Source organism: Oryza sativa, chromosome 4 (genome assembly GCF_034140825.1).
Source record: "Oryza sativa Japonica Group chromosome 4, ASM3414082v1".
Classification (NCBI taxonomy): Eukaryota; Viridiplantae; Streptophyta; class Magnoliopsida; order Poales; family Poaceae; genus Oryza; species Oryza sativa.
This window is the reverse complement of record NC_089038.1, coordinates 27,039,843-27,067,245: the sequence shown is the minus strand read 5'-3', so window position 1 is coordinate 27,067,245 and position 27,403 is coordinate 27,039,843. Positions and strand designations below refer to the sequence as shown.

Sequence of the window (27,403 nt, the reverse complement as noted above, 5' to 3'; positions counted from 1 at the left end):
TCTCTCGTACCTAGCTGAACGCTCCTGCACCGAGCTGAAAACCGGTTAAACCGCAACGCAGCAGACACACATGAGCGACAAGCCGGGCCTCTCCCCGCAGATCCCAACACCACCCCGCTCGTCCGCTGCTGCCTGCTGCTGCTGGCGCGCGTCCATACAAACACCGCCCCCAGAGAGAGAGAGAGAGAGAGAGACGCCGCCACCGCCTTGCGCTCTCCTCCCTCCCCGTCGTCGTCGTCGTCTCTCTGCTTGCCATGAGAGACACCGGCGCCGCCCTGCTGCTGGCGGCGCTGCTGCTCCTGCTGGCGTCGGAGCTCGCCACGCTCGGCTGCGGCCACAGGATGACGAGAGCGGACGTGGCGGCGTGGAAGCGCCACGCACTCGTGGCTCCGACGAAGAAGACGACGACGATGGCGGCGTCGCGCGCTGCGACGACGACGACGACCTTCCCGATCCCGACGGTGGCCGGGACAGGCGATACGGCGGCGGCGCTCGGTGACGGTGAGTCCAAGAGGCTGGTTCCGCAGGGCTCGAACCCGCTGCACAACTAGCACAGGTTCTTCCTCACTAGCTTAGCCAGCTTCCATTTCTCTAGCTAGCTAGCTAGCTCGCGGGCGTGCAATATATACAATCACATACACAGTGCTGCATATCACTGCAAGTCTGCAACTGACTTAACTGTAATTAGTTAGCACTGCACATCTCTCAAGTCTCTGAATCCAAGACGAGAGCGTGTGCCATGTAATTACATTCCTCCTTCTCTTGCGTCTTTTGAGCAATGATGATTTGCATTAGGATGACAATGATGTTTTGTGAACTGTGAGCTACTACTCTACTACTATCTGCAATGGTTTGAGGCGGTCTGGCATGTGATTTCCGGCCGAGGTGCTCAGCGTCATTTCACCATGGCGAGCAATGTAGCTCTGGGCTAGCAAACAGACATGGTGAGCCAGGACAAGCGGGTGCATTGTCGTGCCTTCGTTTTATTATGATTACTTGCCACTGGTCCTTTTGTTTTCTTGCGAGCTCGCAATCAACAGTGCCCCTCTGTTTATCTCGTCCCTCGCATAGTCACATGGTGAGAGACGTCGTGTAGGAGATAAAAAAAATTGCTTGATAGTCTAGGATAATCGATCGGTGCGACCATAGAGATTGGGAAGTGAGATGCTGCTGGAAGGTCAAAGGACAACCACACTCTCACGCTATGGAGTGAAAATTAAGCTATACTACTCCAAGTCATCATCAGGAACTGTCAGGGCAGAACGTGCATAGTGCTGACTACCATGGTTATGTGTTGCACATGGAGCATAGATGAGTGTAATTACTTTGTTACTGCAACAGGATTATTTCATCACCCCCCTAAAATTACTGAGCTAGGCTCCTTTTTTTAAAAAAAAAAAAACTTAGCTAATCTTGGTTGAGCAGCGAAGGTAAACGAAACTACTTTTTTTCGAATGAGGAAAAGAATTGCACATCAATGTATTAGATGAAAATGAGTTTTTTTGTTACACAACGTAATCAGCTAGATAGGCTTATGCGAGGGGAAGGAAGAAAAGGCAAAATAAAAACTGCAGCTAGCAAAACAAAAACTACTACGGCGGCTAAATGCAACTCCAATCAACGGGAAGGGGGCAGAGCCACACTACACTCCTTAGGCCTGGTTTAGTTCCCCAAAAAAATTTCTCAAAAACATCACATCTTTGGATACATGCATGGAGCATTAAATATAGATTAAAAAATTAATTGCACAGTTAAGGGGGAAATTGCAAGACGAATCTTTTGAGCTTAATTAGTCCATGATTAGCCATAAGTGCTACAGTAACCCACATGTACTAATGACGGATTAATTAAGCTCAAAAGATTTGAAATTAGTTTTTTCATTCGTGTCCGAAAACCCCTTCCGACATCCGGTCAAACATTCGATGTAACACCAAAAAAAATTTTTTCGCGAACTAAACAGGCCCTCCCAAAAACAGCAACACCAGCGGAAGACCACAGGCAACCCTCCAAGAGTATGGATTCCGGAACCACTAAGACCGAAAAGAGCGCGGAGTCGAAAACCTAGGAGTTTTGTTCCTTCCACAGCTGCCAGGAGACCAGGAGGACCAGGGAGTCGAAGCCAGCATGAAGATGCTCAAGTAAGCAGGCCCTAGAAGATAGCCATCAAACCTAAAAACCAGTTGCCATAAGGTGGGGGGAGGAGGGGTGGTGGAGGGCAGCCCAACCAGGAGTGACAACACACGGTGCTAGACCTGCCAAGCGAACACGCGGTTGAAGAGGATGTGGTTCGCCCTCTCAAAATTCTGAGCGCAAAAAGGGCAGGTCGAGTGGCTATCGATGCCACGCTTCAGGAGGCGATCAACTGTCCAACAACACTGCTGAAACACAAACCAAAGTAAGAGCTTGCATTTAGCAGAGCCCTTCACGTGCCAGAGCAGATAAGCACATGCAAAGGAGTGCTGGAAAAAAACGCATGGTACGCTGAACACGCCGAGTAGCGAGGGTCGCTCGTCCAACGTCAAACAAGACGATCCTCGAAAAGCAGGTCAATGAAATTACGATCACATAAAGGATTATAGCACTTCTGTTGCATCATAACTTGCCATAGTTATTACAGTTTAGTGGGCATCAAAGCAAGGTCCTTACATATAGAGCATATTGGCGAACACTATTATTACAACTTTTAGAAAATCATGAGAAGTATTTCTACAAGACTGCTCTTTTCAATAGGCTTTGTTCCAGGCTTCCAGCACACGACTTACCATAGCGATGCAGTGCGACATCAAAGTATCTGCTTCTTCCTCAAGATGACTGCTTCCATCCACCAATGTCTTCCTCAGATAAACCCCGATCGCGATCATCCTGTGAATAAAAGAAAAAAAATATCAGCAAAATGTACAGCAGATCAGGAAAAGGAAAACAGCTCGTTCATTTTCAGGGTAGACATTGGCAGAAATATGTAGTAGCAAAGGCAAAAGGAGGAAGAGGAATTATTAGTATTTAGTAGTTATACCATGAAGTTAACACTAGCATATATAATACCTACAAAATGGCATGTGGACTTTTGGAGTATATATATAATATATTAGGTTTTGCAATACAGAATACTATATTTTACAAAGAAAAACAGTACTGCTAGTTCAAAACTTTCTGAATGTCTAACACAGATTTTCAGTTGGTCCCAAAAGATGGCACAGCACATTGTGGGCAATTGCACGATATAAACCCGGTGTGAGCTGTGGGCACGAATATGTGACAATTACCTCTGGAGTGAACGTCAGGCCCACTTTGATTTCTCCACGGTATTCTTCTTCTTTCACAACATTATAAACAGTTGGGGGTATGCTTCCTTCTGTATAGATTGCTTCCAAAGAAATCCTGAAAGAAATGGATATTGCAAACGTTCAGGTAGGATCCTACAATATGTCAGGAGATTATAGATCTGAAGGAAAAACTAGTCATTTGAGGACCATTTTACTCAAAACAGATTTTGATATAATTTCAGGACCACATAACCGACATGTGAGCAGTTTGGGCTCACCCCCATATTCAGACGGATATTTGATATTAACAAAGCCATGGAAGCTAGCATAGATAGAAATAATTAACCTCTAGTTCAATTGGACTTGCAGTGTATAATTAGTTATGAGCAGAATACAACGGTGTACTCACGTTGCTTCTCCAACAAAATCATCATCCGTGCCACTGTCACTGTCCATCAACTTGATGATGAGCTCTGTAGCGTTGTGAGTGACGCTGAACATAAAGGTTTCGTTCCATTCAGGGTCAGATCCTTTACCTGCACCGAATGGATCGAGTTACATTCACTTGGGAGTTGGGACCACCCAATGGAGCATGCCATCAGTAACAAAGCAACTCGTTAGTAGTGTTAAACACGTCCAAATCATATCCTTTTGCAATTGAGATGAAAGAGGCATTTCCCATTTCCCAACCATGTATACGTTTTGCAGATATTGATTAATCTAGGATTTTTCTTTTGATATTTGATGGTCCATAACTCCATATCAATGTGAGCTGTGAAGAATGGGTGAACAATTGAGATGCTACCGAGTTGATGAGCTTTAATTGAGAGATGCTACCTAGTTGATGTGCTTTTGGCGTGATATTGCTGCATTTTTAACTCGATGTGCACAGTATTATTATTGCAGTTTCCTTAGATACCTTCTGATGTTGAAGTGCTCAGAGTTTCAACCATATAAGTAGCACGTCGTTCCTCAGAAAAATGGCTCATGCACTATGATAAAACAATCTGTATGAGCACTGTTATCAAGAGCATCTGAAGTTTTAATCTTTTGGTTGGCAGGAAGATTATCTGAACAAAGCTACCATCCTGACAACCTTCCCTAGACTATGATCACAAAAGGCAAAACATTTTTCTTCTGCATTGTAGGAGTATATGAGAAAGGGTATTGGAACATACCTGACGCAACGCTGCTCTTCTGCTCCTGCGAGCGGCATTTGAGAACCGCGTACGGGTCCATGTTGCCTGCAGCGAAGGTTTGCAGGAGCAACGCAGCTCATCAGCAGTAAATCACAGATTCAGACCAACTCTCAGGCTCTCAGCAGCAGCAGTAAACGAACTGATCGACAAAGCTAAAAAGAAGCTACTACTCCTTTACTACAGAAGACCAGAAGTCAGGTAAGTTCAGAGATCCGAAGCGTACACAGGTAGTCGGTGTTCTCGAGGCCCTTGGCTCCGACGAGCAGCACCTCGAGCGTCCCCTGCACCATCTTCCCCAGCTCCCCCGGCGCCCCGGCTGGCTGGCTGGCCTCGCCTTCGATCGATGCTTATTAGCGAACAATTTGACCAGGAAGCGAGACGGCGAGATCCAATCCGAACGCAGTTTTTATAGGAGTTGAGGTGGGCCGTGGGACTCGCGGGACGCGTTCGCCTCCCCCCCGGAACATGGAGGTGGCGTGGTAGGGGGAAACGACGACAGCGTAACGTGCGCAAGTCAATGCGCCGCGGGCGGTGCGTCGTCGCCCAGGCTGGTGGATGAGTGACGGCAGGAAGGGGAGAGAGGGAGGAGAGGGTGTCTTCTCCCGCCGGTTTCGCGGGCGAAAAAGCAGAGCCGATCTCACCGTGGGCCGTGCCGTGCGGTACCGTCGGGATGGTGCACGGAATTGGAGGGCACAGCCTTCGTCACCATGCGTGTGGACGTGTCGGCGTGCACATTATCGGCGTGCGCTCCAGTAGCTGGCTCCGACGCGGCGACCGACGTTAGGCATTAGCAAAATAGTGAAAATAGTACACTCTGATGATCACGTGGCGTTGTCACCAGATCAAATGGGCCAACAACTTTAAAAAATATCAAATGGGCCAAGCCCTTGTAAATTCAACATTTTGACTGATAGAAGTGATCATTGGCAAAGGGTTAAGTTTGTCGTCTAACGTGGGTCATTGATATATGAGTCCATTGGATTTGAGGTGCACATATCATATATTCGAAGTCAGATGGCGATAGTAGAGATGTTTTCATTTAGCAAAAATGTGCCCATTGCATACACGTCACGAACACTAATATGCTTTAAGTACAAAAAAGTTAGCCATACACTAGTTAGAGGCTTAGAGCATCCTTATTTGATCATCTATATCCTTATTTAGGTGGTCATCTAAAAAAGATTCCCACTCTATATTCTTCTTCACTCCAATAGATCATCTATATTACACCCTCTATATCATATCCACCTATATTTTAGTAATATTTTCTAACTATCCATACATTTGTATTAATTTTTATAATGGCTATATTTACAAACATTTTGAAAAGTCCAAATTTATTGCATGACGAATTTACTATATAAAATACTAGGAGACAACTAGTATTGTAATCTCATTTTTACGTTCAAACATATTTATCTTCCTCTCTTTATCCGTACCTATTGGGAGGAGAGAGCGAACGAGAGAGTGACAGGAAGGGAAAGGGGAATGATGAGGGGAGGGGAAGGGAAGGGGTGGAGAGCCGACGGCGGAGGAGGGGCGACGTGGGGGCGGGCTGGAGGTGCCACGGGCGAAGGGGAGAAGTGGTAGGCAGCGGGTGACGGGGACAGAGAAGGTGCAGCCGTGGTGGGTTTGGCGCGGACGGCGGGGGCGAGGAAGCGGTGGTTGGCACGGGGGTCGGGTGGTGGGGCGAGGAAGCGACGGTCGGAGCCGACAACCGGGTGGAGAAGCGATGGTCGAAGGTAGTGATCGGGCAGAGAAGCGATGGTCGGAGGTGGCAGCCAGGCGTGGCGAAGCTGTGGGCGGCGGCAACAGCAAACGCATGACGCTCTCCACCGTCCACATTTCCATCTCCATGTCTCGATAAGCTTCTACCTCTCCAGTCTTCACCCTCACTACTGCACCCTGCACGCCATCTATCCAGCTAGAGGCGGGAGCTTGGTTCGAACTTAGGCGGTTGCAATATGGTGTGAGAAGAGACTCAAGAGAGGAATGTCAAATTTGATGTCTCTCTCCCGGATGGCGGACACTCTAGATTTGAGGCAGCAATGGCGTATCTGCTGGAGTGCGATTTTCTACCCTTGTGCGCTATTTTCTCGATGGAGAATAGGATAGAGCATCCGCTGAGGATGCTCTTAGATGGTCCATTTCACATTGGCAAGCCAAAATTATGTGCAAATGAACTTAATGCGTCATCGCAACATGCTGGCGTGACTACGGTTAGATGTAGCAAGTTTTAGAACTAAAAGATCCCTAAAACTTATGCTTGACGATATTTGAGATGAAAAATAAAGAATAGTACTGAATGGTGAGAGGAACAAGGTCAGGCTGTTAGGCAACATGTCCCATTGATTTTATTTTTCCTTTTTAAAACTTCCTAAACCCACCAACGTCGGCATATTGCTAGATGAGAAGATCGATTTTATATTACTCCCTCCGTCCTAAATATCAACCTTGTATTAGGATATGACGCATCCTAATATAACGAATATAGGATGCGGCACATTTTAGTATAATGTTGGTTTTTTTGGACATAGTAAGTATATTGTTTTTCTTTTGACAAACAAGGGAGTACATTTTTAAAAACCATCACCATGCCTCGTTGGACGATGTTCATGGAGCCACCAGCCAGAGAAAGAAAAAACCAGTTGATCACCGAGCTAGCAAACCTACTACTACGAGTCATCAATCAGTGCCAAGTAGGAAGTACTAGTAGCATCGCAGGGAGTCCCCCCCAGGCTCCCAACCAGTGGTCTACTGGAGTGCGCGACTTCGTGGTCCGGCGGGTGCGTCGGGCCTCGTCCTTCGCCCCGGCAAAAAACCGAGGCTGTCGGTGGCGCCCTACGCAAATCCTATTCACACGATGCCCCATTCGCTGTACTGTAGACGAGGCCCCAATTATCAGACGTACTCCCTCCATCCCATAATATAAGGGATTTTGAGTTTTTCGTACTGTTTGACCACTCATTTTATTCAAAAAATTTATGTAAATATAAAAAACAAAAATTTGTGTGTAAAGTACTTTAGACAATAAAGTAAGTCAAAAAAAGTAAATAATAATTTCAAAATTTTGAATAAGACGAGTGGTCAAACAATACAAGAAAAACTCAAAATTCCTTATATTATGAGACGGATGGAGTAGTCGGAAGCAACAATAGCAAGAAGAAGACGACGCCGAAGAAAAGCTGAGCTTTCTGATTAACTACCACCAGCACCACCAATAGAATTTCGTGAATCCGTTAGGTCTCGCTTTATAAAAACTGGTTGGTATTAGCCGGGTTCTATACAGTGTTGACTAAAATTCATTGGTTTTTACCGGATTTCAGTCGGATTTCGATAAATCGGTAAAGAACGGCTTTTACTTCGAAATCGAAAAGACCCCTACTGCGTACTACTCCAGTTGCTTGGTTGCCTGAAGTTGTAAGCCTGATCAAGATAGCAAATGGACTTGGCGGGTGGAATGTTGTGGACTGAAGCTTAGCAGCTTTCGTTATGCTGCTCGGCTGTCCACTCAAATAACCTTGATGCCGAATGCTAGCAAATTAGCTAATGTTACAATCAGTTAGTACCAAACAAATACAAGTATGGATGTAAAAGTTGCCAGTTTTCTAGAGAAAAAAAAAGGGTACAAGTATGATGCTAGAACTGTGTAGTCGACTCGTTCGTAAGATCGGTACGTGACGCATGTGTAGTGTACAGCGACTGAAGCCGTATGGAGCATGTGCTGTTGTCTTGCTAATTGCTATGATCAGACTGTCCATCAAAAGTAGGGGCGTACTTAACACAAGGTTCAGGCCCCATTTGATTCAAAGGAAATTCGTAGAAATTTTAGAGGATTTTATTTCCATAGGAATTTTTCCTACAAAGCCCTTTGAATCAAAGGAATGAACCCTATGAAATCCTATAAAATTCCTATGGAATGCCTCTTTCTATACAAGTTTTGGAGGAATTTTAACAAAAGGTAGAACCTCATGGAAGAAATCCTTTGAGTCTTTATCTCTCCTCAAATTTCTGTGTTTTTCCTGTGGTCCAATCAAACGGTCATTCCTATGTTTTTCCTATGTTTTGTAATCATCTGTTTTACACTTTTATTCCTTTCAGAATCCTATGTTTTTTCTATTCCTGTGATTCAAAGGGTCCCTCAGTTTACGCAAAGGTGTATCCTACAGTAATCCTTCACAAAGCAGCAGTACATTTATAACGACAAACATCACAATCACCAGCTACAGCAATCGAGTGATCGATCACCCCTTTGCCTCCCATCGACAGTAACGGTGGGCAAAAGGCAGAAAGCAACTGAACCCCTTTCATTTCCTTCCTAGCGCGCCAGAGAAGCAAAGGATTTGAAGCCTTTATTACACACAAAAGATTCACCTGGGCACTTGCCCATCAGCCACCCGCCATTCACTTGGCACCAAACCGACGCACTAATCAAATGACATGGATCAATCAGTGCTTTAAACAAAAGCGGGAAAAGTCAGATCAGATTCCTGAAATTTGGAGCCCCTGATTTGAGATTTGCGCCAAGAAACGACATCCAATTAGCTGTTCTTGAAAGCAATTAACAAATGGAGTGTTACATTTACACCAAAGCTTTATCCCGTTTCCCAAGAACAACATCTCCACTAAACATCTGATTTACTAGTACAAGTGTATAGCCCTAATTCCAAACATACCAAAATATATTCCTTTGACAATATTTTTTTGTTGCGTATTTTATTATGGAACACATCAACAACGAATTTTTAACCCTGTCTAAAACGAATGGAATCTGAATTATCTGGTAATCTATTCCCTTAAACAGGCAAAAAAAAAAAAGACAGCTGTACACAACCATTGCTGCGTCGTCAGCTTCCCCTCACGAACAAAATCTTGCCATCCATCACCAACATGTGGGCCCGGCTGTCAGTACCGACAGGGCCACTCCAACCTCAGCCATGTTGGCCCATTCGTGGAGGCCCAAGTGGGCCGGAGTGTCAGTGCCCCAGCGCCGACACCTACCTCGCGACGAGTGTCGAGAGCAGCGAGGCCACCGATCCGAACTCGAACAAACCGATCGCTCCAGCGACGTGGGCCCCGCATTGTCAGGCGACGGCGGCGAGGAGGTCGTCGCGAGCGCCGCGGCGGCGGAGCAGGTCGTACGGCGCCCAGAGCGCGTCGAGCGGGCACGGCCGGCCGGCGTCGAGCCGAAGCCACGGCTTCCCCTTGCCGCTCCAGTGCAGCAGGCTCACCGGCCCAGGGTGAAGCTCCCGGCACTGCCCCGCGACGTTGTCGCCGCCGAGCCCGTGCTGGTTCCACCGGTGCTCCACGGCCTTCACCTCGCCGGCGAACACCAGGAGGAACGGCGGGAGCGACCCCAGCTCGTATATCCTGGCCTCCTGCTTCTGGACCTCCATCCAGTACTCCAGCTTCACGGTGTACCCGCCGGCTCGCCACCTGTCCAGGTCGATGACCATGACGCCGGTGTTGAAGTAGCACGGCGCGCGCCCCCGGTTGGTGAAGATGGAGGAGTACTCGGGGTGACTCCAGAACGCGTCGGTGAAGTAGGAGGTGAAGTTGGCGTGGCAATACTCGGGGGCGGCGAGGGCGGCGTCGGGGCCGAGGTCGGTGGCCCAGAGGCGGGCGACGTCGTCGACGACGAGGAGGTCGGAGTCGAGGTAGAGGACGCGGGACACCGAGCGCGGGAGGAGGTCGGCGAGGTAGATGCGCGCGTAATTGAGGGGCTGGTCGAGGGCGCGGCGGACGGAGGTGGAGATCTTGCCGCGGACAAGGCGCGCGTCGAAGCGGTGGACGGTCGCCGGGAGCGTGGGGAACGCCGCCGCGAGGGCCCGCCGGAGCGCCGCGAGGCGGCGCGCGGGGGACGCCGAGGAGGCGACGAAGTGGAAGGCGATGGACTCCGGGCAGGCGGCGTGGCGGAGCACGGAGAGGACGCCGGCGAGGGAGCCCCGGAGGTAGGTGGTGTCCAGCGTCATGGCGATGTGGATCGTCGGCGCGCCCGCGCACCCCGCGCCGTTGCGGAACGCCGGCGCCTCCCGAAACTCCGGCAGCTCCGCCGCCGCCTCCGCCGCCAACACCGCCGCGGCGAGCAGGGCCACGGCGAGGACGCGCATTGCGGCGGCCCTTGACGGGATCGTGGGAGTGTGAGACTGGGTAATGTACGTTGATTATTCCCCAAATCTCCTCCCCCTCCAAGAGGAAGAAGAGAAAAAAAAACAATAAAAGAAAGAATCAATCAAGGATAGAGGAATTTCTATGGACACGGGTGGGGAGAGAGAGAGGATGCGATGATGCGGAGTTAAGAGGAGGGGGACCGGGGACAGGCTGGAGGGACGAAGACGTGTGAGGTTTTCCCCGTGGTTTTTCGGGGTTCTAGTTTTTGGTTATACCGAGTTTTTCCGGGCGTTTGGGTTGTTTGTTGCTGCGCTCTGTTTGGTTTTCGACGGGGAGGGGGGGGGGGGGGGGGGGGGGGGAGGGAGGGAGGGAATGAGGGACCCCGGGAGGAAGAGGGAGACGGCTGTACCGCCGCTGTACGGCTGTAGCATATGCTACCCTCCGTCTGCGAGTAGGACTCCAGCAAAGCTGCGAGCCATGCGAGTTTGGGCGCGCCGCATGGTTGTGGACACGCGAAAAAAAAAAACTTCAAACGAGACATATCACACATCCCTTGCCACTGCCTCTATCAAGTGCATCTCTGACCAATATACTCTGATGGTTGGCTCGATCCCAAGGACTCATTCATATTGGATTGGCTGCCTCTCGATCCGTAGAAATAATTTGGACCTTTATAATTTAACATTCTCTCTCACTATTATTTGACTTTGACTTAGATGATCTCATGTATCATTCTCACGAGTGTTAATACAATTAAATTAGGAAAGAATATAATCTGGAATCATTAAATTTTCCTTCTCTATTCAAGTTTGTGATCAGTCTTGATGTTCAGTTGAGGGCGGCGATGAACTAGATGAAGCATACGCAGGCGCTCTGTACCCTCATCTTGTAGGTTTTATTTGACAATTTTTAGGCTCCTTTTGAAATATATGGTTTTCCACACATATGCATGAATCTAAAATAAGATTAGATGGGAACTCGTCTACTCCTTCCTTCTTCACCCCCTCCCCAGTATTTTTCCTCCTCTCCCTCTTCTTTTTTTCTTTCCCCTCTCCTTTTTTATTAACGGTGATCTAGCATGCATGATAGATCTGTTCATATTTCTGAAAGATTTTGCGTGTAGCTATACCAAATGTGTCTCAATTGGTGCATGTCTTCTTTGCCCTAATTGAATTTTATTTTGCACTATTATACGTAAAATGAAAGGAACAAACGAATTTTCTCTTGATACCTACATATGCTTGGTTGTTGAGGTGTCATGCTCTTTGGTTCCCTTGAAACACTTTTTTTTTTGTTATCATGAGTTTATCTCGTTCTTTCAAAATATTTTTACATCATTTCGTCACATCTACACTCTCCTTTCGAGTCGATAATTGACTGCCCTGCGATAGGAGGTTACCTATTTGATTGTTGACTGACAAGTATTGAGAGCAGGGTTATGTGACGCTTCACAGAGACATATTCCCGTCTGTTGTGATGGAATTACATGTAAACTTTATCAAAATTATATTCAAATTGTACTAGCTCTGTTATAATATATAACATTTTCTTAGCATTAAAATTATGTACTACAATGTACTACTTAGGCAGGGGCGGATCTAGAACAAGATTTAAGGGGGACTCATCTTCTTCTTTTTTCGTCAGTTCCCCCTCCTCTTCATTTTTTTCCATATCCTTCCCCTTTCATCTTCCCTTCTAACAATGGTGATCCAGCGAGGTAGGGGGGACTCGAGTCCCCCCAGTACCTATGCTGGATCCGCCCCTGTACTTAGGATATCCACGTTGATTTTCATACTGATTTGTATGATTCCCATCACCTTAGTGAATCTAAAACCAATCAGATGAGCAATTCGAAATTCAAAAATTAACAACTTAAATGACTAAAAAGAAATCTTTTAAGGTAATCTTAGTATCTGCTAAACAATTAACAACCTAGAAATCCATATGATTTGATAGAACTGGTGGATCGAGTGATGGAGAGTATGTGATGACGTATTTCAGTGAAATTGTTGGATGGAGTGATAAATAGTTAAATCCCCCTATAAATATCATTGTTGTTTCATGTCAAATCCACAAAAACAGAATCACGTGAAATTTACAAGGGCCAGGGTGTACGTCTAGGAGGTATTTCATTTCAGTCCATATGCGGATATGCCATGTTTCGGCCCAGTACTGTTCTTGACCAAAGGCTTGGGAGTTGGGAGAACCAGATACTCTTTTAAAAAAGAAATAAGTTCACCAGCCGTCTCTCAACTTTACATCGAGTTGGTAACACTTCCCTAATCTCTAATACCAATTTTTTTTACCCCTAAACTATACAAAACCGTACAATTTAGGTCCATAGCAGTATAAATCCCTTGTTTCACTGACGTGGCATCCTAGTCATCAAAATAAAAAAAATTTAGAGCCCACATGTATAAGAAAAAAGTGGGGTCCACACATATTTTTTTCTCTTTTCTCTCTCCTTCAGCGATGGAGGCCGGTGGGCGGAGCAGCGGTAGGCGAGCATGGCAATGGTCGACGGGCGGAGAGGTGGTGGGTGAGCGCGGCAGCGACGTGCTGCGGCGGGAGAGCACGGCAGTGGAGCGGTGGTAGGTGGCACGCTGCAGGCGAAGCGGACGATGGCCAGAGCAGCGACGGAGAGCACGACAGCAAGCCTGGGAGGCCGGCGGCGGGCGGAGAGGGGTCCGCAACGCGGAGGTGGCCATAGGAGGAGCGTAGCGGTGGCTGGCAAGCTCCGCCAGCCTACCCGCCCGCCACATCGTCGTCGTCCTCGCCGTCGGCCGCGCCATCCTCCCCTACGGCGTCTCCGCGCGCACGCATTGTTCTTAGAGGTGCTTCGCTCCTTCAAGGTGCTACGCCGACAAGCTCACCATGGAGGAAGGCGTCCTGCACGGGTCTCCTCTGTGCCCCTACCGCTGCCACCCCACTCCGCCCGTTGCTTGCTTCGTCCCATTGACCTGCTCCGGCCGTTGCCACTCCGCCTGCCTGCCTCGTGCGTGGCCGATCCGCCCCGCGCTGCCCTGCTCCTAGCAGAGAGAGGATATAGAGAAGAGAAGAGGAGTGAGGTGACAAGTGGGCCCCATATATTTTTATTCCCTCTTTGCTGATTAGGATGCCACGTTAGCGAAACCACTCATATATACAATTTACTATCATGGGACCTATTTTGCATGGTTTTAAACTTTTAAAGAGTAGACACTTCTGGTACTGGGGATTGAGGATGTCAAACAAACTCGACGTAAAGTTGAGGAACGAGCGGTGAACTTATTCCTTTTAAAAAACAAGTACTAGAAAATAATACTAGAACAAGAATCCTGGGTGAATTATGTGCGGCCCAGTACATGTGTGTTTTATTGCCACTTGTAACCTTATCAGATTTCGATAAGCGGCAAAGTGGATTGTGGACACACTTTTAACACCTCAACTAAAGGTTACTAAAGTGGAGTAAATGATACGGAGTACCCAAATTTGAGCATAAGAGCAGGTACAATAGCAGACTATTAGCCAGCTATAAACATATTTTAATGGGATAAAAGATGAGAGAGAAGAGCAGCGAGCTACAAATCTGTAGCCAGCTACAGCGCGGACTCCAAGACGCAATGTTAGTATGACATGTGAGACCATATATTAATAGTATAGTAAACAAGTATTGTATGAATTAGCTATTAGATTAGCTATAGATGAACTAGCTGGGTGGCCCGCGCAATTGCGCGGCTAGCACCAAAACAAAATCATATATTTTTTATATGATTTTACTTAAAATTTATTAAATAGCTATCTCATTGTCCTAAGATTTTGAAAGACCAAATCTTATCATCCTTGTATTTTTAATTATATAGTTTTTAAAAGTCACACCAGTTGCTACCCCTTATGTCATCATCTTCTTTATTTGCTTGCTCGATCTACCACTATTTCTATTCATTTTTCTTGGAACTTTTAAAAATTAGATTTTATAGTTTTTAGCGTTTGTTGTTACGTTGGGTTTCGTTTTTATGATCTCTAGATGTCCCATCAAACGTTGCTATTATACTTCTCTACGGCCCATCCACTGTCTCTTCTCTTTATTGTCATCGAGATTTTAAAAATCGAACATAATTATTGTTTGGGTTCATTTTTACTTTCTAGAAGTCCCGCCAAACCGTCAGCGGCTTTGCCATTGTACTCCTCTGTGGCTCACCCGCTGCCTCCCTTTTTTATTGTCATTGAGATTTTAAAATCGAACATAATTATCATTGGTTTTTTTTACTTTTTAGAAGTTCCGAACCTTTAAAAATTGGACTCGTAATTTCATTTTTTATAATTTTTATAAGTCCCATCAAACGATGCCACTATGCCTCTCTACAGCCCGTCCGCCACCTACTCTTTATTGTCATTGTGATTCTAAAAATCGGAATTTATTTTTTATTTTCTAGAAGTCCCGTCAACCGTCGACAGCTCTGCAACTATACTCTTATACACCACGCCCGCTGCTTCTCATTTTTATTGTCATTGAAATTTTAAAAATCGAATATGATTATCACTGGGGTTTATTTTTTTTACTTTCTAGAAGTCCCGGCAACCGCCTTACTCGTTTGCTTCACGGCCTGCCTGGCGTCCCTCCTTTTAATCGTCATTAGGTTTATATTTGGTGTTTTATTAACAATTTTTATATGGATTCTTCTTTCAATATCGCTTATTTTTAATTCTGAATTTCAGCTAATTTTAAATTGTATTCTTACTTGAACTCTTCTTTTATTTTATTTTGCTAATTTCAGATTTATTTTTATTTTTATTCCGAATTTTAATTAATCTCGTATTGGTTTCTTACATGGACTCTTCTTTTAATATTCCTTATTTTTAATTTCGAATTTCAGATAATTTTAAATTGTATTCCTACTTGGACTCTCCTTTCCTTTTCTAATTTTGGATTTTATTTTATTTTTATTTCGAATTTTGATTAATCTCGTATTGGGTTTTTATATGGAAACTTCTTTCAATATTGCCTATTTTTAATTCCGAATTTCTGCTATTTTTAAATTGTATTTCTACTTTGACTCTCCTTTCCTTTTCTAATTTTAGATTTTATTTTATTTTTATTTTTAATTTTGATTAATTTCGTATTGGGTTCTTATATGGAAACTTCTTTCAATATTGTTTATTTTTAATTCCGAATTTCAGCTATTTTTAAATTGTACTTCTACTTAGACTCTCCTTTTTTTTCTTTTTCTCTGATTAATGTGGAAATTTCTAGCCCACACAGCGAACATGGTGCCTCCTTTCAATACTGTTTTAATAATATAATAGATTGAAGCTAGAAGTGGATTATATTATTAAACTTGCTATACTCATTCTTTCTCGAGCAGCACCGATCATGCCTCGCTATCTGAGAAGGTTTGGTTGGACCACACTTGAGTTCTAGAAAAACCAAATTATTTTGTTTATGCTATTGTTAGTTTAAACTTAAAAGGGTGCTAAGTCATTGGTGTTGCCAAAATCTTGGTTGTGATGCACAGAGCGTTATTACCAGTTTTTGGTAGCAAACCAAGATGTAACCGTATTTTATTTGCATTAATATGAACTGATAGGATTTGTTTTCACACCATACCAAACAAACCCAAAATTAAGGATGTGTTTAGTTCATATCAAAAAATTAGAAGTTTGGTTGAAATTGAAACGATGTGACGGAAAAGTCTGAAGTTTGTGTGAGTAGGATAGTTTTGACCCTTGTTTAATTCCAAACTTTTTCTTCAAACTTCCAACTTTTCCATCGTATCAAAACTTTCCTACATAAACAAACTTCCAACTTTTCCGTCACATCGTTTCAATTTCAACCAAACTTTCAAATTTAAGTGAACTAAATACACCCTTGATATGATGAAAAAGTTAAAAGTTTAAAGAAAAAATTGGGAACTAAACCAGACGTTATACTCCATGGAGCATGAACATAAACCAAAAGGAGCGTGACGTAGACAATGACCGCTGGCCAGGGATCAGGAGGTGTATGGGAGAATAGTCCACCACTCACTCCAGCAGTCCACCTTAGCAAGCAAACAACCCAATATTGCAATTTCTTATCAAAGAAGATGCCTAACTGAAGCAACTGAGCTGTTAATTCAATAAATTCCGAAACCCAAATGAAGAGATCAGTTCAACAAAAACTTTTAAAAAACTGATACATCCAAATCATAGCTTATCCAAAGGACAATAAACTAAGACCAATGACAGCAGAAACTAGACAATTTGAATTTACAACTATATATACTCCCAATCGGTCCCACTTGCAAGACTCCGTTCATATTTTGGCTGAATGCTGCAACCTGCGAGGTTCAAGCCAGTGTGCTCAGCCAAATTCGGCCCCAAACCCGCCATGTCCAACGTCCCCTTGCTCCTCCTCCTTGTCGTCGCTAGCGCCGGCGCGGGCGATGGAGCCGCGCCGGCGTCGAATGCGCGCCCGTGCGCCTCGCCGGCGGCCAGCGCCTACCCCTTCTGCAACGCCACCCTCCCGTTCCCTGCCCGCGCGCGCGCCCTCGTCTCCCTCCTCACCCTCGACGAGAAGATAGCGCAGCTCTCCAACACCGCCGCGGGCGCCCCCCGCCTCGGCGTCCCGCCCTTCGAGTGGTGGTCGGAGTCCCTCCACGGCGTCTGCGACAACGGGCCCGGGGTCAACTTCTCCTCGGGCCCCGTCCGCTCCGCGACCATCTTCCCCCAGGTCATCCTCTCCGCCGCCGCGTTCAACCGCTCGCTGTGGCGCGCGGCGGCGCGGGCCATCGCGGTGGAGGCGCGCGCCATGCACAACGCCGGCCAGGCCGGGCTCACGTTCTGGGCGCCCAACATCAACGTCTTCCGCGACCCACGGTGGGGCCGCGGCCAGGAGACGCCGGGAGAGGACCCCGCCGTCGTCTCCGCCTACTCCGTCGAGTATGTGAAAGGGTTCCAGCGGGACTACGGAGAGGAAGGCAGGATGATGCTCTCCGCCTGCTGCAAGCACTACATCGCTTATGATTTGGAGAAATGGAGGGGCTTTACAAGATACACCTTCAATGCCAAGGTGATGAATGTTTTGGTCCCTTCACAATCCACTTACCAATTTTGCTTCTTGATGGAGGAGTAGCTGACCTTATTAGATTTGCTCGGTAGTTAGTCCCTTACGGTATATGCCTTCATTTAATTTTTGGGGTCCCCTTAATTATGCCAGACACAACAGCAGCGCTCATGCTTACACAGTTGAATCTTCTGAACTTGTGCAAACATGCTAATAATAGAATATTGGATATCATACTAGCACAGTACTCGACCAGTCCATATGCACACAAAAATTTCATGCGGATTCACCTTCATGAAGTAAAAGTTTCAAAGTGGGTGCATCTGTTGTGTAGCCCTTTCCTTCTCCTTATTAACACATAGATCTCCTGCAAGTTCTTTAAAAAAGAGTAGTCTATCCTGATGCTAATGAGATATTGAATCAATAAATGGATTGATCCTTCAGTTGAAAATTTCCTTTTCCTGTTGTTTGGTGTGCAATATTCAACCAAAGTATCAAAACGCATTCTTCTTTTTTACATTAATCAGAATGCAAGCTTGGAATCAGGTTAAGAATGTTTTGATTTTTGAACCTATAAGCAAGAAGGCATTAGTTATTGACAGGTTAATGCGCAAGATATGGAAGACACATACCAGCCTCCTTTCAAGAGCTGCATCCAGGAAGGTCGTGCAAGTTGCTTGATGTGTTCATACAACCAGGTAAATGGTGTGCCAGCATGTGCCCGCAAAGATATCCTGCAAAGGGCTAGAGATGAATGGGGTTTCCAGGGGTATACTACTTTCTCTTGCCCAGAACATTACTTGATCCTTGAATACTGATATTGGCAGAAAAAAAAATCCTAATATCAACCCAAACCTGCACTACTGTTTATGTGTGCCCATTTGATTATTTGAAGGTATATTACATCTGATTGTGATGCTGTGGCAATAATTCACGAAAACCAGACATACACAGCATCAGATGAAGATTCAATTGCCGTTGTTCTTAAGGCAGGTTGGTGGCCTGTGACATTCTCTCTCTCTGTAACAAGTTGCTGTCTTTGTAGACTAGGAGTTTGACTTCTCAAAGAACTTTTCTGCTCAATAAGCAATTTCAAATCATATATTAGGGGACACCTGTGTAAAGTTTCAGCACCTTCTTGAAATTGAAATATCTGAGAACCACTCCGGAGTCCTGAGTACCCTTCAAGCAAGCCTATAAAATTTCTTGCTGAGGTGCTATCGATGACTGATCCTTTTTTTTCTTCAAGGAATGGATATCAACTGTGGTTCTTTCCTAATTCGTCATACAAAGTCGGCAATTGAGAAGGGAAAGGTCCAAGAAGAAGATATCAACCATGCCCTTTTTAATCTATTCTCTGTTCAGCTCCGTCTTGGTTTTTTTGATAAGACCAATGAGAATCAGTGGTTTACACAATTAGGACCCAACAATGTGTGCACTACAGAGCATAGGGAACTTGCAGCAGAAGCTGTAAGGCAGGGTACTGTCCTTTTGAAAAATGATAACGGTTTTTTGCCTCTAAAGAGAAGTGAAGTTGGTCATATTGCTCTTATTGGACCAGCTGCAAATGATCCATATATATTAGGCGGTGACTACACAGGTTTTTACCACTGACATCAATAAAAAATCTGTCTTACTTTACTGTTTTACATACATTAATGGTAATTTTAATTTCTCCAGGTGTCCCTTGTCATTCTACCACCTTTGTTAAAGGCATGCAAGCATATGTTCCCAAAACAACCTTTGCTGCTGGATGTAAGGATGTTCCATGTAACTCAACGGATGGATTTGGTGAAGCGATTGAAGCAGCTAAGAGAGCTGATGTTGTTGTTCTAATTGCTGGGTTGAACCTGACTGAAGAAACGGAAGATCATGATAGAGTGAGCCTTCTCCTTCCAGGCAGGCAGATGGATCTCATACATACTGTTGCCAGTGTAACAAAGAAACCCGTTGTGTTGGTACTCATGGGTGGTGGTCCTGTTGATGTTTCATTTGCAAAGCATGATCCACGTATTGCGAGCATTCTTTGGATTGGTTATCCTGGCGAGGTTGGTGGAAATGTTCTTCCAGAAATCCTTTTCGGGAAATACAACCCAGGTGAGTAAATAAATTTCTTATAAAGAAAAGCTCATTTGAGTGCAGTGTAGTGAAAACTTGCAGCGGTTGCTAATCTTGTGCACTGTTATTATAGGAGGAAAGCTGCCCATAACTTGGTACCCTGAATCCTTCACTGCTGTTCCGATGGATGATATGAACATGAGAGCTGATGCGTCACGTGGTTACCCAGGAAGAACATACAGATTTTACACTGGAGATGTAGTATATGGGTTTGGGTATGGTTTGAGCTACTCAAAATATTCGTACAGCATCTTGCAGGCCCCAAAGAAAATCAGCTTGTCCCGTTCGTCAGTTCCAGATCTTATCAGCAGAAAGCCTGCATACACAAGGAGGGATGGAGTAGATTATGTCCAAGTTGAAGACATTGCCTCATGCGAGGCGCTGCAATTTCCTGTTCACATCTCGGTTTCCAACGATGGTGCCATGGACGGGAGCCATGCCGTTCTATTGTTCGCGAGTTCGAAACCAAGCTTTCCAGGATCCCCTATAAAACAGCTAGTTGGCTTTGAGCGTGTGCACACTGCCGCTGGCAGATCAACCGATGTGGAGATCACCGTCGACCCCTGCAAGCTTATGAGCTTTGCCAACACCGAAGGCACAAGGGTGCTGTTCCTGGGAACACATGTTCTGATGGTGGGAGACGAAGAGCACGAGTTGCTCATCGAGGCATGACAAAGAGGTTACCTTTGTGTCACATCTGCCGTCTCTACAGTCCGGAGTTCAAGTCTGGGACAGCAAGTTTACACTTGTACACCTGTACAAGAAGTGTCCTGTAAAGATTTATTGGATGCAAAAAAGATTGCTCATTGCAGCAAAATTTATGACATCAATAAAATCTGGCAAACTGTTCTGAATTTGAACTCTCATTTTACTGTTCTGATTTTGTGATCTCCCTTGTATTAGTAACAGACAGACGTCTACTAGACGTCCAGTAGACAGCTTTGGTGTTTTTTGGGCTTGCGGCCCACGGACGCGCGCGGCCTGCAGTCCCGCAGCGCATGTCGTGCCAGATCTGCCAAAAAACGCGATCCACGGAGGCGCAAGGCGGCGGGGCCCAGCCGAAGCGGGCAGCGCTGCGCCACCACACGCGAACACCCCCACCACCTCTCCCTTTCCTTCCCATCCCATTCCCCGCAAGTCTCCCTCTCGCACCACAACAAACGCGCCTCCTCCATCTCGAACTCTCCAGTCTCCACCACCCCCGTCCCCGTCTCTCGATCGCCATGGCCTCCGCCCTCGCCGCCTCCACCGCCGTCTGCTCCTCTCCCCTCGCATCCGCCTCCGCCTCCGCTTCGTCCGCGCGCCGCCTGCGCGCGGTCCCGCCCTCCCGCGGCATCCGCTACCAGGCCCTCCGCGCGGACTCCGGTTTCGCCGGGAACCGCCGGGGTGGCGGCCGTGGAGCGTCGGTAGTGTGCGCGGTCCAGGGCCAGGACACATCCATCCAAGGTATGCACGCCGGTCTTCTGCTCGTGCTGAATCTGACGTGTATGTGTTGATGTTGATCTGTTACGAGATTAGGTGGCGAACTGCCTCATCCAATCGGTGCATAGATATGGATCTCAGTTTCTCACATGAGTAACATTTTACTAGATACTGGTGATTAAATTCTTTTGTTTTCTGTCAGTAGTTTAGATGCTGAATTTGTGTTGGGACTCGGTCATTTAGGCGTAGTTCCTCTATGGCAGCATGTCGGTAAGGGGTTGAAGGATTAAATTGTTAGATGCAATCTCATTTTGGACGCGATACTATGAATTTTGGCTACTATGTGTGAGGTTGAGCATAACGTATATGCCTATGCCTCTGGGCTTGCTTGTGTGCGCATGCCTTCTTTTCATGCATGAATGCATCGTGTGGTGCCTGCGTGAGGTACATGCAGGAAGTGTGCTTCAAGTGTAGAGTTGCAGCGGCATTTCCAATGAAGCTCTTGTGTATGTCAGTATGTGTCTGTACTCTGTAGTACCTGCATTATGCAGCAACAAGCCATCGGTGCACACTAGCTCGCTGTACGATTAACATATCCTTTTTGTGCACTTGGATATAAGCATGAGAAAGACTGGGGTGATACGAGAACAATCAGTGGGATTTAAAAGGCACCAGAACAGTGTTAAGAATCAGGAAAAATCTAAAAATCTGAGAAAAGGACTGAATCGGTGAATCCTATAAATTTCCTCCTTGATCAAGCGTGTTAATATATTTCCTTTTATGCCTCTCATTGGTCCACTTGTCATGCGGAAGATAATGATTTCTTAAATTCAGTTGCACATAAGGAAGAAAGGTGTATAAGCATGAATTTTTAATAGTTGTGCTCCATCTAAGTTTCACATGGTACAGTTACACAATGTATCACTATATTATTCAAAATATAAGTTCTCGGACTCGGTGGAATTTAACCATGTTATTTTCCCAGAAATCAACCAAATTTGGTTGGTTTTGGTCTTTTGAATTGCATATCATTGGCATACAAAAAAAATTCAGTAATGTTGTAGTAGGCTAGTGATGTTGCTTCTACAAACTGTAGTTTCTACCCCTTTTTTTTCTTTATTTTATTGCCTTTATCATTCTTTAGTTCACGGCACATCAATGAAACCTTTGGATTAACTAATTGATTGGTGTGTACAATTGCACGGTGTAGACTCATACAGTATAATGCATAGTTGCATAGAATGTAATAATAGAAGATAAAGAAAAATGTGAAAATTGTACTTTACGAAGTGAAAAGTGGGAACATTATTTGTGATATTTGACTTGTATAATTTAGCACAGTTTATTGTAGATGTCTCCTTGAATGTATTAAACAACGTAGTGCTATATATACCATTACGGCTTTCTTTTACCTACCCTTTCCCACAGTGAGCTTTTATATATATGATGGATTTATGCTATTTTACAATCTACATGATGTTGATTATCTGGTATTGTATCGATGGTTGCATCATTTGATGTGTTCTGAACCATTCATTATGATATCACCCATTTGTAGTTCCAGAAGTGACGAAGTCAACATGGCAATCACTTGTTATGGAGAGCGAGCTTCCTGTCCTTGTTGGATACTGGGCTACATGGTGTGGGCCTTGCAAAATGATTGATCCCGTTGTTGGCAAGCTCTCCAAGGAGTATGAAGGGAAACTGAAATGCTACAAGCTCAATACTGACGAGAATCCAGATATAGCAAGTCAGTATGGCGTCCGGAGCATCCCAACCATGATGATATTCAAGAACGGAGAGAAGAAAGATGCAGTGATTGGAGCTGTGCCTGAGAGTACACTGATCGCATCCATTGAGAAATTTGTCGAGAGGTAAAATGCAAATGCCAAAACTGAACCCTTTGAACAGTTAGCATTACACGTCCAACTTTCAGAACTTCAGATCATTCAAGAGTCGAAGCCATGCTCAATGTTTATATGCCTACGTGTATAGATAGTATTGGGAATCGCTTTCGGTAGCATCCAATAAATGTAATTCGAGGATGCAGGTTGAATGATGAAATCATGAAAGTCGCAAGGAAGCCTGGTTTCATGTGTCCATTCTTTTGGCTGTAGATATGTATGGTATTGACTGTTAAGATACATATTACCCTTTTACACTATATTATTGCTTATGATATGTTCCTTCCAAATAGGTGCTTGAGGTATATGGTCGTGTTAGATGCCTATGGTTGGATATGAATGCACTGATTGAACAAGAGCTTGCCCTCTTACGTCATGATGCATGTTATGCTCTTCGTCTGTTCAACCATAACTGCAGTCCGTTCCAAACTCTTTGGTTGTGTTCCGGACCCAACCTCTCCGGATAAAAGAAAAGCGTTGCCCATTAACATATGATTAATTAAGTATTAGTAAAAAACATTAAAATTTGATTAATGTTATTTTAAAACAACATTTTTATAGAAGATTTTTTTTTAAAAAAAAATAATATTAGTAACAAACATTAAAATTTGATTAATGTTATTTTAAAACAACATTTTTATAGAAGATTTTTTTAAAAAAAAAATAAACCGTTTTAGCCTTTGTACAGCGTGTGTATGTAAAACGAGATGGTGAGGTTGAAAAAGTTAAGAACACAACTACATTCGTCGTTGCTGCATTCGAAGGACCACGATACTAACAAAAATCAATCAATTCACGGAGGGCCGCGGCAACAAACCGCGGAGACGGACAAGACTGCAAGAAACAATCCGCGGGCCCCTGCTGTAAACTGCGGGCGATCGATCGATCCACCTGTACCATGTGTCGTGTGTGCGCGCCATGTGTCACTGACTCACTGTGCCAGATTGTCTCAGTGCGGCGAACCAATGGTCGTAGTGCTGGTCCCTCGATCTAGCTGTAACGGGTACCGTCGTACCGAGCACTGAACGAGCCAGTGAAAGTACCCCATCCGTTTCCTTCGCTTGCCCACGTCTCAAGTACCGCAGAAATTTTGGCAAATTAATCTTTTTAGAAAATTTATTTAAAAATAAACAGTGTCAAAAACCTTATTGTAAAAATAAATCGTGGACTCTGCAATGCAATAAGTTATTGACACAATTTGTTTTTTAAATAAGTTTTCTAAAATAGTAAATTTGTCAAAATTTCAGCCAAGACTACCTTTATTATTATTGTTGTTGCTATTACATGACAGTACGCATTCGTTAATGTATCTTCTAACGTGCGCAAAAAAGATAAAAATCAACAATAAAGCCCTAGCACCAATACAACATGTATTACCTAACTAGTGTAGAGAAGGAGATTTAGTGTATGTTCAGATTGATGCTAAAATAAACATTCTCAAAATTTGGCAATGCCAAAATTTTTACAAATTGGTAACATTGCCAAGTTTTGATAGAGTAGACTCAATATAAGTTGTCAAAATTCCATAAACATTACCCATTTTTGGTAACAAATTAACTGTGGCTATATGATTGTCAACTTTTACCCAATAATAGTATGGTTTTAAATGACATCAATCTGAATAAACCCTTAAGACCATGTTTATTGGGCAGCTATAATATTTTTAAGAATTTTTAATTTTCCAAATAATCCAGACATAGAGACGGCTATGGACGTCGACAGATCTAGATGCCGATGAGGGTGGCGACAGTGGTGCACGACTGAGGCAATCACTCGACACTCCTCGCGGGTACAGGAGACAGCATCGGCAACAACACAAGCAGCTAAGGCACATCACTTCAAATGGTGGCGTCGGTGTGCCTCCAACAACGACGTGGATTGGGATGACCTGATCTGGAGCGATGACAACGTTCGCCCGATATTAGTGACATTTGTGGTTGCCACAGATATGCTTGGAGGTGATGTCGCAATGTCATCACCTTTGCGCTTATCTTTAGTTGTGGTTTTTTGCTAGCGGTGGTGCAAGCAAAATTCAATTGGCATAATGCTCGACTGCATCTTTGGATATTATGTTTCTTGCTCTGAGAAAGACACGAGCTTTAGATAACTTACAAGCCGATGGGATAAACAACGGTTATGCATATTGTCGGCAACTAATAAATATCGGGATAAAATTTATTATTAAACAAACAAAAAAAGTTATGATTTATATAAAAACGATCATTTTAAAAGTAGGTAAAGGAGTTAATAAGGTAGCACAACCCGCCCAAAATTACATGACAAATCTACAGTCGACTATGTTTAACATGGCATAATTTAACATATCAGGTGCACCCATGTATCCCAATCACCGGGTGCACATCCCCTGGAGTTAGCTTCCAACTCCAACTGGTGAATTTGAACCAATCTGACCCCTTACTTTGTTTCTTCGGGCTAGATTTAGCCATGTCACCTCTTTCCAATTACACATTTACAGCAGAAACAATTATATCTACTTTTTTTTATTTCTTGCGTAGTCCGTTCATTCAGATCAATAGTCTCGGAAGAGCATAATGGAGTAAAAAATAATTATCTTTAAACTTTTTTTAACTGAGTTGTTATGAAATTAACGGTATCGAGACCTGTATCGAACTCATTCATCCTAATAATCAACAAAACAAGAAGCTTCTATCGGTGCAATGTTTCTGTTTTGTTTGTTCCTATCTAATTGTTGTCAGAAAGTTTGAAGATAACATGTTCTCCACTATATTATACTAGATAACGCTATTTTATAGATTCTACATTATATTTCTTTTGAAAAAAAATAGGATAGTAGTAACCAGGGAGAGAAGGGATTGGATTTAATCTAATCCATCAAATTAAAGGGACGGTCTGGATCAAGTAAATCGACCTGGTGGATTTGAAGGCAACTCCTGGGGACCCACCCCCATAATTCACCACTGTGTATAGATACGCATATCTTTCTCTGGAATGAAAGAATACGTGTAGATTCGTGAAGTTGACGCGTATTATACGGCGCCACGAGGTGGTTTGGATAAACCCCCCACCCCTCGCCGTCGGCGTGGCCGAACGGCAGATCGCGACGCGCGATCCCCGCACCTACCGGACGCTCCCGCTCCCAATCATTGCTCGCGCGCGACCGCGAACCGGCGCGCCTCGTGCCATTTGCGCTTGCGCCACACGCCATTGTTGCTCTTCTCCCGTCCCGTCCCGTGCCGTACTGCCGTGCCTTAATCCTATCCGCTCCACAACAAACTCCGTGGCATGGGACGCCACGCCAGCGCCCCGATCGATCGAACGCCATACGCCATACGCGCGCCGCGACGGACGAGGCCGATTAAAGAAACCACCGGGCGAGCGATCGAGCGAGCCCCACTCCAACCACCGGACGAAGCTTATCAGCCGCGACTACGACCCAACGGCGCGCCGCGCGCACGAGTTCGGCGCGCCATAAACGCGCTCGCTTCTGTTGCTTCCCTGCAGCGTAACGCCAGCAAACGTACTACCAGTTGTGCATTCTTTTCTCATTTCCTTTTTTCTTTTCCTCTCTCGTTTTTCCCGGATCTCGGTGGCGTTGTTTATTCCTGGGGGCGTTGCCGTCTCGTCCCGGTGGTTGGGCGCCGACACGGGGCGTCCCATACCGGCTGCGGCGGTTTGACCGCTCGGAAATTTACCCGCTACTGCGCCGAGAGATCACGCGCGCGCACATGCGCGTGCGGCAGTCGGGGAGCGGATTACGACGAGCAGGATGTGTGGGGGCTATTCGATGGCACGGCGGCGTGGCGTGCTCGCGTGCATCCACCCCTGGTTTTTCACTTGGCGGTTCTGCTTTTGCTTTCAGCCCTGTTTCGGGTGGCACATTGGTTCGTAGAACCAGTGAGTCTGGCTGATTGCAGCGTTGGCCCCCCAACGCTGTTGCACGTACGTACGTACGCGACCGTGACCGCGACAACTCGCTCGTGAGCCTACCTGCCAAAGCGAGGTGTATGGTGGTACTCTGAGCGCCACCTGTTTTTCCAAGCTTTTCAGATTGGAAATCTCGTGCTTGTTGTTAAAACACCTGCGGCTACAGAGCCTGTGAGGCTCCCGTCGTTGCTTACTTTTGCCTGATAAGTTGTTGGAATAATTCGAGTGCACCATGCCATAAAGTGATAAAACCACAGGGACATGATAAGTCTAGGAAAATATAATGAATAAACTATGCACGGTGACAACGGAAATCATAATTTGGAAAGAAAATAATATTATACTCCTATATTATTGCGTGTGCAGTGCAGTGATGATTGAGAAAGGCCATGCCATACGCTAGGGCACGTCTGCTCAATCCTGAGCAGACGAACTATCTCCATTCGAACTGTACGG

The 27,403-nt window shown here is 45.2% G+C and overlaps 5 protein-coding genes across 5 annotated transcripts; 3 read left to right on the top strand and 2 right to left on the bottom strand.

The window, feature by feature from the left end:
- The first annotated feature begins 86 nt into the window (after positions 1-86).
- On the top strand, positions 87-795 carry LOC107278614 (uncharacterized). Its single transcript, XM_026024990.2, has one exon. It carries the CDS (start codon positions 255-257, stop codon positions 549-551), a length of 297 nt encoding a protein of 98 aa, XP_025880775.1. The 5' UTR covers positions 87-254; the 3' UTR covers positions 552-795.
- A 1,701-nt stretch (positions 796-2,496) lies between these two features.
- On the bottom strand, positions 2,497-4,967 carry LOC4336487 (elicitor-responsive protein 3). Its single transcript, NM_001419708.1, has 5 exons — positions 4,686-4,967; positions 4,442-4,507; positions 3,673-3,799; positions 3,264-3,378; positions 2,497-2,862 (listed from the first exon to the last, which is right to left on the bottom strand). Exons 1-5 carry the CDS (start codon positions 4,750-4,752, stop codon positions 2,803-2,805), a joined length of 435 nt encoding a protein of 144 aa, NP_001406637.1. The 5' UTR covers positions 4,753-4,967; the 3' UTR covers positions 2,497-2,802.
- A 4,012-nt stretch (positions 4,968-8,979) lies between these two features.
- Positions 8,980-10,726, bottom strand: LOC4336486 (probable galacturonosyltransferase-like 3). Its single transcript, XM_015781767.3, has one exon. The coding sequence runs from the start codon at positions 10,570-10,572 to the stop codon at positions 9,547-9,549; it is 1,026 nt and encodes a 341-aa protein (XP_015637253.1). The 5' UTR covers positions 10,573-10,726; the 3' UTR covers positions 8,980-9,546.
- A 6,116-nt stretch (positions 10,727-16,842) lies between these two features.
- LOC4336485 (probable beta-D-xylosidase 6) lies at positions 16,843-20,565 on the top strand. The gene is made up of 6 exons (NM_001419700.1): positions 16,843-17,603; positions 18,200-18,366; positions 18,493-18,590; positions 18,847-19,197; positions 19,278-19,694; positions 19,789-20,565. Exons 1-6 carry the CDS (start codon positions 16,923-16,925, stop codon positions 20,385-20,387), a joined length of 2,313 nt encoding a protein of 770 aa, NP_001406629.1. The 5' UTR covers positions 16,843-16,922; the 3' UTR covers positions 20,388-20,565.
- Positions 20,566-20,839: 274 nt separating this feature from the next.
- Positions 20,840-23,346, top strand: LOC4336484 (thioredoxin M2, chloroplastic-like). The gene is made up of 2 exons (NM_001419701.1): positions 20,840-21,161; positions 22,696-23,346. Exons 1-2 carry the CDS (start codon positions 20,939-20,941, stop codon positions 23,013-23,015), a joined length of 543 nt encoding a protein of 180 aa, NP_001406630.1. The 5' UTR covers positions 20,840-20,938; the 3' UTR covers positions 23,016-23,346.
- The last annotated feature ends 4,057 nt before the right edge of the window (positions 23,347-27,403 follow it).

Bases quoted from the DNA above. Each gene is read 5' to 3' on its own strand.
- LOC4336487 (NM_001419708.1), bottom strand. From the start codon at position 4,752: ATGGTGCAGGGGACGCTCGAGGTGCTGCTCGTCGGAGCCAAGGGCCTC. The intron at 4,508-4,685 runs GTACGCTTCGGA...CCTTCGCTGCAG, and splicing joins CGAGAACACCGACTACCTGT to GCAACATGGACCCGTACGCG. The intron at 2,863-3,263 runs GTAATTGTCACA...TTTTATTCACAG, and splicing joins GCCTGACGTTCACTCCAGAG to GATGATCGCGATCGGGGTTT.
- LOC107278614 (XM_026024990.2), top strand. From the start codon at position 255: ATGAGAGACACCGGCGCCGCCCTGCTGCTGGCGGCGCTGCTGCTCCTG.
- LOC4336484 (NM_001419701.1), top strand. From the start codon at position 20,939: ATGGCCTCCGCCCTCGCCGCCTCCACCGCCGTCTGCTCCTCTCCCCTC. The intron at 21,162-22,695 runs GTATGCACGCCG...ACCCATTTGTAG, and splicing joins CCAGGACACATCCATCCAAG to TTCCAGAAGTGACGAAGTCA.
- LOC4336485 (NM_001419700.1), top strand. From the start codon at position 16,923: ATGTCCAACGTCCCCTTGCTCCTCCTCCTTGTCGTCGCTAGCGCCGGC. The intron at 17,604-18,199 runs GTGATGAATGTT...AGTTATTGACAG, and splicing joins GATACACCTTCAATGCCAAG to GTTAATGCGCAAGATATGGA. The intron at 18,591-18,846 runs GTTGGTGGCCTG...TTTTTCTTCAAG, and splicing joins TGCCGTTGTTCTTAAGGCAG to GAATGGATATCAACTGTGGT.
- LOC4336486 (XM_015781767.3), bottom strand. From the start codon at position 10,572: ATGCGCGTCCTCGCCGTGGCCCTGCTCGCCGCGGCGGTGTTGGCGGCG.